General features: G+C 48.7%; 2 protein-coding genes across 2 annotated transcripts; both read left to right on the top strand.

Annotated features, from left to right (window-relative positions):
* Window positions 1–2,868: 2,868 nt before the first annotated feature.
* LOC136501906 (alpha carbonic anhydrase 7-like) lies at window positions 2,869–4,410 on the top strand. Its single transcript, XM_066497427.1, has 3 exons — window positions 2,869–3,627; window positions 3,855–3,908; window positions 4,159–4,410. The coding sequence occupies exons 1-3, from the start codon at window positions 2,923–2,925 to the stop codon at window positions 4,246–4,248; spliced, it is 849 nt and encodes a 282-aa protein (XP_066353524.1). The 5' UTR covers window positions 2,869–2,922; the 3' UTR covers window positions 4,249–4,410.
* A 3,994-nt stretch (window positions 4,411–8,404) lies between these two features.
* On the top strand, window positions 8,405–10,236 carry LOC136501165 (alpha carbonic anhydrase 7-like). The gene is made up of 5 exons (XM_066496656.1): window positions 8,405–8,821; window positions 8,922–9,028; window positions 9,203–9,473; window positions 9,693–9,746; window positions 9,902–10,236. The coding sequence occupies exons 1-5, from the start codon at window positions 8,495–8,497 to the stop codon at window positions 9,986–9,988; spliced, it is 846 nt and encodes a 281-aa protein (XP_066352753.1). The 5' UTR covers window positions 8,405–8,494; the 3' UTR covers window positions 9,989–10,236.
* Window positions 10,237–11,202: the final 966 nt, after the last annotated feature.

The raw sequence follows: 11,202 nt of genomic DNA, 5'->3' as shown, positions 1-11,202 counted from the left end.
CTCTTGAGTTTCCTTTGCATCTGAACAATCTTTAGTGATATGCCCTTTGTTTTCTCCATTAAAGAAACAATATTGCCTTTGCTGTCTTGGTTCTTGGTTTTTGTTCCAGTTCTTCCTTTGATTATATTTCTTGCATCGTACTGCTTTTGTGGTGCTTTGTTTGTGTCTTCCTCCGGTATCTACTGCCCTTGCTGGCTATTCCCTTGCTGCTCAATGTTGAAAACTTGTTGATCTAATGGTTGTTGGGGCTATGACTGGCTTTGGCCTCTGCTGCCCTTTTCTATATTCCTCTTGTTCCCTTGGTACTGTTTGCTCTGATTTTGCTCTTCTAGCCTTCTGCGAAGGTCATTGTCTGACTTGTAATACTTCTCAAACTCTCTGTACAGTTCTTCAATGGTGCTTGGCTTCTCCCAAGATAGGTGAGCTGCGAAGGCTCCAATGCGGAGACCTTTGATTGCGGTATCGATTGCCACATTCTCTAGGACATTTGGTGCCTTCGCTTTAAGCTGCACGAATCTCTAAAAATAGTCCCTCAGTGCTTCACCTTGATTTTGTTTGCCCTGAAATAAGTCCATCAACATTAAAGATTCGACGGTAAATCCTTTGAAATTAGCAATAATCTTGTCGTGGAGGTCCTCCCATGAATATACTGAACTTGGCCTTAACATTGAGTACCATGCCAGTGCATCCCCTTCGTCTGCAATAACAAATGACTTGGCCAAGACTGTGTCATTCCCTCCTGTGGAGGCTACGGCTGCCTCAAAACTCATGACGAACTGGTGCGGGTCAGACCTTCTTTTAAATTTGGGTAGGGTAATGGGCTTGTAAGATAGTGGCCAAGGAGAGGTTTGGATTCCCTCATATAATGGGGATCTTGAATCTATGGTTCTTTGAGCAGATGATGAGTTGAAAGGTGTGCCAAAGGTTGGTTGGACGGCCATACCTGGCGAAGGATTGGGATGTTTTTGATTTGCTGAGTGAAGCTGGTTGGATGTGTTGGATTGGGGCGGCTTTACTGCATGCTTTGTATTTCCGCCTGCAGGACGGCCAACTGTTGCCTGATCTCCGCTACCTGTAATGATGTCTAGGCTGTCCTCTGGTTTGTAGCGAAGGTTGACGCCAACCTATCTCTTTCCTGCTGTGTGCTGAGCTTGTAGTTGTTGGAGCACCTGCTCGAGGGTGGGGTCTGAGGCTGGCTGATCTTTGCCTACCGAAGGCTGATCTTCGACCGTGGGCTCTTCTACCACTTGGTCTTCTGGGGCACTAGCATAAGTGTTGTGGGCGCTACGCCTAGGCCGTCCCCTCGTCGAGGGCTCCATGGAAGTCCTGGCAGAGGCTGCTCTCTTTTTTGCCATCGTGGGTTTTGCTTGGCCAACACGTAGTGGGTGCCAATGTTGAAAAATCGAGGTTTCCAGTAGGTAGGACACGGAAGACCTTTGCCCAGCCGGATGTCCTGGGCAAAGGTATGAGGAGTAGAAGGTGGGCCCAAGCTCAATTAGGATTTCATAAATGTATTCATCCACCTCACTCTCTTACAGGTTTGTTCTCCCTTTTTATAGGGCACTATTTACTAATGCGCCGTATTACAACTCTACCCTGGACGGCCATGGTACATTCCTGGTATATCCCTGTATTAATACAAACCGCCCGGGGTAGTTTGGGTATATCCCTTTGCTTATTGGGCCGCTACCGTGAGTCCATCTGTGGCCCACGGCCCAGCACCGCCGCCTCGCGGGAGCTTCCCTGGCTCCTAGAACCTCCTCCTGAGGTGCCTTCGCTAGGACCTTCGCACCGATGCCTGGACCGTAGCCTCCGCCTGCATCGCCAGAGCCTTCACCTTCGGCCGCATTCGAGCGCCTTCGTTGTGGCTTCCGGACCTTCGCCCGGGGCGGCGGACTGGGCGGAGGTTCCCATCCTTTTTCCCTACACAACGCTCACAGAACTTTGTTAATCGTTAGTTATTAACGCCACTGCGGGCCTTGGAGCCTCTGCGACTCATAATCGTGCCCCAACAAAACGATTCTAACTTTTTTGACATATTATATATTACTAAACACAGTAATATATCTAGGTGCACTATGTTCTTTTGGAGATTTTCTTACCTTGAAACCCTAACACCGGCGAGCTCGTCGTCTCTGACGCCAGTGACCTCCTCGCCAGAACCCTAGCCACTTTCTTCTTCCTCTCTGGCGCATTAGAGGGTGTGGGCGCGAGACCCTAGCCACTTTCTTCTTCCTCTCCGGCGCATTAGAGGGTGTGGGCGCGAGCGCGAGCGTGGATGTGTGGGTCACGCACTCCGTGCGTCGCGCGACCATAGATGAAGAAGATCAGTTCAAGGACAAGGCATGCGTACCGAGCACGAGCAGTGGTTCAAGTTTGACAAGTTACCTAATTTGCCGGATCCACGGATCGACCAGATCAGAAGTAGTGCTCTGTCGATCAAGCGCAGCCCCGAACACGTGCAGATATGCTTGAGGGCGTCTCGAGACGACTCGGTGCACGTGTAAGTGTAACGCCTTCCAGTCATCTCCGTACTCTGCAACGAAGGCACGCGCTAGCTGAGAAATGCATATCGACGCCGTCATCATCAGGCCATTGTTTATTTCTCCGGCGGGTGGCGGCATATGTACTGCGTACGTACGTGCTCTCGTCCTCGCTCATGGCAGGTGGGTTTCTTTGTTTGCTGTTTTCTCTTCCGGCCCGGTCGACATGATCGGGCCGCCGTGGCAGGCGCGCGGCAACCTGTGTTGACGCGGTCCATTCTGACTCCGGCCTCATTCCTTCGACTGAGAGAACTCCCGTAGTTACTATATATAAGCACCCCATGCCAGACCCCTGTACCAGATCACCTAGCACAACGACCAAAGACAGCAAACTAGCTAGACGCCCAGTCGCCCACCCCGCAGCACAGCACAGGCAGACATGTCTCCAGCTCGCCGCCACCTCCGCCTCGCCGTCGCGGCGCTCCTCGCTGCCGCCCTCCTGCTCTCCGCCGCCGTGCCAGCCGCCAGAGCGCATTTAGAAACCGAGCATGAGGAGGAGTTCAGCTACATCCCCGGCGACGAGCACGGGCCGGAGCACTGGGGCAGCATCAAGAAGGAGTGGACGGCGTGCGGCACGGGGCGAATGCAGTCCCCCATCGACCTCTCCCACGAGCGCGTCTCGCTGGTGCGCTCCCTCGGCTACCTCCACCACTCCTACCGCCCTGCCGAGGCCTCCATCGTCAACCGCGGCCACGACATCATGGTGAGGTTCGAGGGCGACGCCGGGAGCCTGGTGATCAACGGCACGGCGTACCACCTGAAGCAGCTGCACTGGCACTCGCCGGCCGAGCACACCGTCGACGGCCGCAGGCACGACATGGAGCTGCACCTGGTGCACGAGAGCGCCGCGAACAAGGCCGCCGTGATCGCCGTCCTCTACGAGGTCGGTCGCCACGACGACGCGTTCCTCCGCCACTTGGAGCCCTTCATCCGGCGGATCGCGGACGTGCGGGACAGGGAGGAGCGCGTCGGCTTGGTCGACCCGCGGCGTGCGCGCGGCAGCGCCAGTGTCTACTACCGCTACATGGGCTCCCTCACCGCGCCGCCCTGCACCGAGGGGGTCATCTGGACCATCGTCAAGAGGGTACGCTTTTGCATCGGCGCATCACTCATCATTTGATCAAGGGCTCGTGTATGATTACACACACTCGCGTTAGTTGGTTGGCTGGTCGCGTCACGATCATATGATGCATATTTGTATATCACTCCTATACACTATATTCTTTTCTGTCGGCTTGGCTTGGGTTTGCTGAGCAATTTTTTAGTACTGGTTCCAACTGCTTTTCAAGCGTTTTTGTCTATTTTCTGCAGGTTCGCACCGTGTCCAAGTACCAGTTGGAGCTTCTCAGGGAAGCCGTGCACGACGTAAGTCCATCGGTCTCGCTAACTGCTTGTTAATTTCCACACGCGTTATGAGTTTGCTCGTACTTTTGCCTCTGTTTTTCTACTGGAGTGGAAAGTAAATATGTCGCTGCCACTGCACGTCCCCGTACCTGTTGTTCAAACTCAAACATGGCTGGAACCAAAAGCAATATGAACGTATAGTGTGTACGCTGGTTTTGGTTTTTGTCGGCCTGACCAAATCTCTTCTTTGCGTGTTTTTTACCTGCTGCAGGACATGGAGAACAATGCGAGGCCGCTTCAGGAGGCGAACAACAGACACATCAGCATCTTCCGTCCTAAGCCCGATGATAAGCATTATTAGGGCCAGTTTCTAGCTAGCCTCATATTAGTGATGTGTACATATGGGCTCGACATGGGGGCACCAGTAGGACACGTTAGTGACATGATTCAGTTCGAGTGAAATTAAATTTACAAATTCGATAGCTTGTATGGTTGATATTCTATTTGTAATTCTGTCTATTTAAGTTCCTTTGTTATATGAGTAAATAAAAATGCTTATTCATGTCCACTTTCATGGGCATTAGGCATGTTCATAAAAATTTGTTTTTTCCATGTTGATGTGGGAATCAATTTGACTTGAATACTAAACTGCCATTACATGAAAAAACACAATAGTGATCGGTCACTTATCTATCCTTCGCATCAGGCCAAATATTGATACATATTGCAAGGAATGACGGACCCAACAGAGCGCGGATTGAATTAGGTCAACTAAAAACTAAACTAAGTTCCTTGCTAACTCGCTCAACACAAATAAAATCATTCTACCACCGATGCTCTCTCTTCTGTCTGTCATGGCAGCAGTGATGCTGACCCCAAGCGTAGGTGGCGCTGGCGTATGCTGGCCAAGGCAAACAATGGCATGGATAGTGGCTGCTATGCTAACAATTCTACATGAATTCCTTTTGTGTCCCTTTGTGTATTGTTCCTTGGTAGTTATTTTTACTTGTGCTTGTAGGTCATCAAAAGTAAGGGGATATTTTGACAAATGGGGTTTGGCCTTGTGATTCTTCTCATGCCAACTGACCTTAATATTTACCTTTTAGTGGTTTGTGATAACTTGAATGAGATTTTGTCTAATTGGTCTCTCTTCTTGGCTCTTATGGTTCTTCTCATCCCAAGTAACTATGATCATTGCTTTCTACATAGATTTTTATCACTTGGATGAAATTTTCGGTTTTTGTCTTTCAAACCATTTCTATCTGCATGGATGTTGTCAACACGCTCATCAAGGGGGAGAATGTGAAACCTAAGATGTCTTAATGGAGAGATAGTGTAAGGTTACCTTAACGGGGAGAGTGAAAACCAAGTTGATAAGGACATTTGTTTGCTTGTGATGAGTGACAAATGATGAAATAACTTTGAGTGCCTTTTGGGTTGCATGAAGCTTTTGTGTCTCGTATTTTACGCTTGAATTGTGTTTATCCATTGCACATTATTTGGGAACGAGATTTTTTATTAGAACTTTCATGATCCTTTCTCATATTAGGTAGCCTTGTGTTTGCTTTTACTTAACTTTTAGGCACTTGAATGATAACATTTTTCTTTCAAATTTCTTCTATGAGCTTTGGTGATGGTCAATACATTCATCAAGTAGAGATTGAAAGACAAAGTTTTTTTTGACTAACATTAAAATTAAGAGGAAACATTAGTCCAGTGATCACGTTATCACTCAATGACCAAAATCACCAAGGAACCTTGCTGGGTGCCATTTTTCTTAATTACACGACGCTCCAATGATAGTGCAGCTTCGTCCTCCCTTTGGCACTCTTGTCCATCCTCCGCTCGTCACTTGTGCCATTCGTTCGTGATTCTTGACATTTTAAGATCTTGTTGCAGTGGTGTGTGCTAGTTGTAGAGGTTTTTGAGATCTGGTTGCTCAATTATTTTTTGTTGATTCTTAAGATTCTTCAATATGATTACTGAGTGCATTCTTGGTGAAGGAAACGTGCGTGTTCTTTGTGGATGAATGATGAATATGGCTACTAAACCTTGGATGATCTACTTCTGAGGTTTTGAGCAGTACTTTTACATCCGCACGGTACTCATTTTTTCTATGCAAACAATTACCACATGCAGATGATGTTAACTTGCCGCCAATGCTAATAGAAATTTACAGGTGGCTGGCATAATCTGTACGATAGTGAAAACCAATTTATGTAGGCGGGTCATGCAAATTGCTGCCAGTGAAAACTAATGGATATATTTCTTTTACGACAACAAAAATGCATTATCTTCACTGCTGGTTCAAAAAAAACCGCAAGTGAACGGGCCATGCAAAGTTGCTGCCAGTGAAAACTGACCGATATATTTCTTTTACAACAGAAATGGATTATCTTCACTGCTGGTTAAAAAAACCACAAGTGAAAATAGAAAAAGTACCGTCAATAGAAATTATTTCTATACTGACGAGTGAGACACAATGAGACGAAACTCAGAGAACATTTTTCGGTAATGCTAAGAATTAGACGTGTGTCCGCGGCTCCACGCAGGACGCCCCTGTTAGTGGATCTGACGTCCAGAAGGCTATCTATCCTATCCGTTCCTATCCGCTCCCTCTGCTCCCCTTCAGTCGCCGCAGATTAAAAAAAAGCTCACGATGATACTACGCTTCGCGACCGTGCTCCGCCGCACCTCCCTCACGCCTTCCTCTCCACCGCGCCTCCTGCGGTCCTTCCCTTACACCGCCGCCATGTCCGCACCGCCGTGGCGTGCTCCCCCCGGACCACAAAGCCGCTGCCACCTCGCCGCGCGAGGTCGCACCCACCTGACTGCCGTTATCGGCTCCACCGCTCGCTGGGGGCACCGCGTGCGCCCCTATCTTCGGGGCAGCGCCACCGCTCACCCGAGGCCGCGCAGCTTCCCGCGCACTGTCATCCTCTTTCTCCACTGCGACCACATAGCCGGATCTCGCTGTACAGTGCTCCGCCTGCCCGACTGTCAAATTTTGTTGCAAGCGCATGTTGCAAGTGTATGTTTCAAGTGTTTTAGATGTTTTCAGAGTTATATTGCAAGTACGCAAAAGTAGATCGGGATGTTGCATATGTTGCAATGGTTGTACACATATGTTGCAATGGTGTGTTACCAATGTTTCATCAGTGTTTTTGGACGTATGTTGCAAGTGTGTTTATTTGGATGTTGTATATGTTTTAGATATTTGTTGCATATGTTTTATCTGGGTGTTGCGTATGTTTGCAAATGTTTTTTAAGTGTTTCAGAAGCATGTTGCAATTGTGTGTTTCAGACATATGTTGCAATTGTTTTATATAAATATTGTATATGTTGCAGTGGCTACACATATGTTGTAAGCATATGTTCCAAATGTTTCATTTGTTTTAGACGTATGTTACAACAAATCCTCCATGTTGCAAGTGTTTTATGAGACACAAGCGGTCCCCACGGGGCGGGCGAGCGCCGCGGGGCGTAGCAGGGTGAGCAGACGCGGACGCACAACATATAGCATGGGCGAGCAGCACGGCGCAAACGAGCTGCAATAGGGCACGAGCAAGCAATAGCAGGGCGAGCAGGGTAGGCATGCATGCTCCGATGCGTGTCTGTAATATCCACAAAAAAATCTGAAAATATTTTGCAAGCATAGGACAAGATGCCACCCTAACGTCAATGGTAAGTCAGATCGACCAAACGGCTGAGGCTTTCAACAACCCGGTGTTGAACCAAACATCTAGCAGTGAGATATGTACGTCGTAAAGAAGGCTCATGAAATCCACACTCACGCCGTCAAAGTATATCACAGGTCCCTAGTTGGAGCACAGATCTCTCTAGTACAATTTGACTGTTTGATCGGTTCAGAGATGATAGAACGCCGCGCCTGTGGTCTTTACTCGGTACAACACCATGTGGCATGCGCAGAATAAAAAAAATGGTCCAAGGCCTCGTTTAAATTTAGGATGTAAAGTTTTGTGGTGCTACATCGGATGTCACATGGAATATTGCATGGGATATTCAGATACTAATAAAAAAAAATTACAGAATCCGTCAGTAATTCGTGAGACGAATTTATTAAGCCGTCATTAGCAAATATGTTACTGTAGCACCACATTGTCAAATTATGGACTAATCCTGTTTAAAAGATTCGTCTAGTAAATTAGTCGTAAACTATATAATTAGCTATTTTTTAATCTATATTTAATACTTCGCACGGGTGTTCAACTATTATATGGAGGCCTAAATGCAATGCTGCAGAAAGTCAGAAGGTGCAGGTAGAGCGTCTTTCGCTTCCGTACTCCGTGACGCGCCCGAGACAGACATGGAGTAGTAAGAAATTTTCAGACGCCACCAACTAGGAACCGGCAACACGGTAGTTTTTGCCGACGCGTGCGCATTTGAACACACGCTAGCTAGTTGCTTGCTGGTCCGTAATAATATATTCGGAAGACTAGTCCACGCTGCCTCCCTGGCCCACAGCGTCCTCTCTGTTACGTATATATTCGATGCGGGGAGCGCCTCTTCTTCCCAGATCAGCTCAACGGCCAAAAACACCAACCGGCGCGCACAGAGAGGCGAGGCTACAGACAGAGAAGAAGAGCATGGGTCCAGCTCACCATCTCCGCTGCCTCACCGCCGCCGCGGCGCTCCTCGCGGCGGCCCTCGTTCTCTCCGCCGCCGTCCCTGCCGCCAGAGGCCAGGAGGAAACCGAGCACGAGGAGGAGTTCAGCTACGTGGTCGGCGACGAGAACGGGCCGGAGTACTGGGGCCACATCAAGGCGGAGTGGGCCAACTGCAGCGCGGGGCGGATGCAGTCCCCGATCGACCTCTCCCACGAGCGCGTCTCGCTGGTGCGCTCCCTCGGCTACCTCACCCACTCCTACCGCCCCGCCGAGGCCTCCATCGTCAACCGCGGCCACGACATCATGGTATGTGTTCTGACAGCAAGGCGTTAGTAGTTTGCTGGTGGTGCTAGGATCATTGATGGTTGATGTCCGGCTGAGTGATTGATTGATTGATTGATTGCAGGTGAGGTTCAAGGGCGACGCTGGCAGCCTGGTGATCAACGGCACGGCGTACTACCTGAAGCAGATGCACTGGCACTCGCCCACCGAGCACACCGTCGACGGCCGCAGGTGAGACTCGTCGTCCGTCGTCGTCGTATTCGAGCTACTAAAGCGTTGACGTGGACCACCTAATTACTGTATTACTACTACTTGCTTTATTAAATGTCGCTAACAAGCAAGCAAGCAATTAAGCGGCGGTAGTAACGGCTTCGAGATGTCCGTTCGCGTGCGCTCGCATCGCAGGTACGACATGGAGCTGCACCTGGTGCACCAGACCTTGGAGAACAAGACGGCGGTGATCGGCATCCTCTACGAGATCGGCGGCGAGGACCCGTTCCTGCAAGCGCTGGAGCCGTCCATCCACCGGATCGCCGACAGGAAGGACAGGGAGGAGCCCGTCGGCGTGGTGGACCCGCGGCGCGCGCGCGGCAGGGCCAGCGTCTACTACCGCTACATGGGCTCCCTCACCACGCCGCCCTGCACCGAGGGGGTCATCTGGACCGTCGTCAAGAGGGTAGACTTCGCATTTCCCAAATTAAGCTTTCCTTTACTGCTACGGAGATCATGCACCATGACATTATTCGATCGTGACTAGTGCTGACCGATGCACCAACCGTGTTAAAACAAGTCAAGATGTATGCTCCTGTGTTGGTCGGCGTGTGCGGTTGGTGATGATCGATTTCGCTGAGATTTTTGTAGCATTCTTGCTGAGGTTTCCGAGTGTTCTGTGCAGGTCCGCACCGTGTCCAAGCACCAGCTGGAGCTTCTCAGGGAAGCCGTGCACGACGTAAGTCCACATTGCCGCTACCTACTTTCCAAAAGTTTGACCATCAGGATGTATCTGGATTCTAGAAGGCAGCTGGTTTAGTTAGTTAGTTTGTTTTTTTTTTCCTCTCAGCCTGACCAAATTTTTGTCTCGCGTGTGTTTACCTGCTTTTTCAGGGCATGGAGAAGAACGCGAGGCCGGTTCAGGACGTGAACGACAGGGGCATCAGCATCTTCCGCCCTAAGCCCCATAAGCACTACTAGCTATAGAGGTTCCATGGTCCAGCAGCGTAGTTAGTAGTATCAGTGATGCATGAGCTGAACACCCATGGTTCAGTCAGACCTTCAGAATAATATACATACATATGAGTTGCATTCAATTATTATTGGATGGTTCAGTGTTGGGGAGAGATGTATAATGTACTGTATATGATTACAGTTTTGGTTTTGTAATTCTTTGTATTCTACCTCTGTTTTAGGGCTAAATAAACTAAGCATCACCTTGAGGTCCACTCTTCAGAAAAAGAGAGAAAAACTTGTTGATGCGCATGTGGGACTCGATTTGATTATTGTTGAGTACTTGGCACCTCAACCTTGACTGTCTAACTGGCACGGTCTTTCTTAAACACGTAAAACAAAAATTACAAGGATTTGGTTATCGTTGAGCAGTGATGACTCACATATATGACAAATGTGTCTATATACGAGACGATTCTGCCAGCTGGCCTGATTTGTCTTGTCCCTGCAAAACAGGAAATGCTTTAGGCTGTCCGCACCGCTCGTCTCTAAAGCATGCGCTACGCGGCCGCACCGCTAAAGCCCGCACCGCTCGCCTGGAAACCGTGCACTGAGCAATCGGCCGGCTAGTCGAACGCTACTCTGGAGGACCACTGTGCGCATGCTAAATGGACTGTAGCGGGGAGAGAGAGAGTCGGTGAGAGAGAAAGGGAGAGAGAGGAGAATAAAATATGGAAAAATGGATATAGAGTATGGGATAGAGATAACATGGGTATAGAAGAAATGAGTATAGAGTATAGAATCTCGATGACTATGATAGAATATTCCTTTTTAGAGATGTAAATAGAGGCGAACGAATGCAGATAGCCTTAGCACTGTTATGTCAGAAACGTGCTGTAGATGCTTATAATAATAAATAATAAGGCCCCGTTAAGTTGAAGCCAAAAACCAAATTTTTTTGTATAGTACCCGTCACGTCAAATCTTGCGGCACATGCATGGAGTACTAAATGTAGACGAAAAAAAACTAATTGCACAGTTAGCCGAGAAATCGTGAGACGAATCTTTTAAGCCTAATTAGTTCATAATTGGACAATTTTTACCAAATAAAAACGAAAATACTACAGTAGCCAAAAGCCAAAAATTTTTGGAACTAAACAGGGCCTAAAACTGAGACACAGGGTACTGTGTAGTACTACAGACCAAAATTCGGGTCCAGTCGAGAGGCCTGTTGGGTAGTAA

This window comes from Miscanthus floridulus, chromosome 13 (genome assembly GCF_019320115.1).
Source record: "Miscanthus floridulus cultivar M001 chromosome 13, ASM1932011v1, whole genome shotgun sequence".
In the NCBI taxonomy this organism is placed as follows: domain Eukaryota; kingdom Viridiplantae; phylum Streptophyta; class Magnoliopsida; order Poales; family Poaceae; genus Miscanthus; species Miscanthus floridulus.
This window is presented reverse-complemented; position numbering and strand designations above follow the sequence as displayed.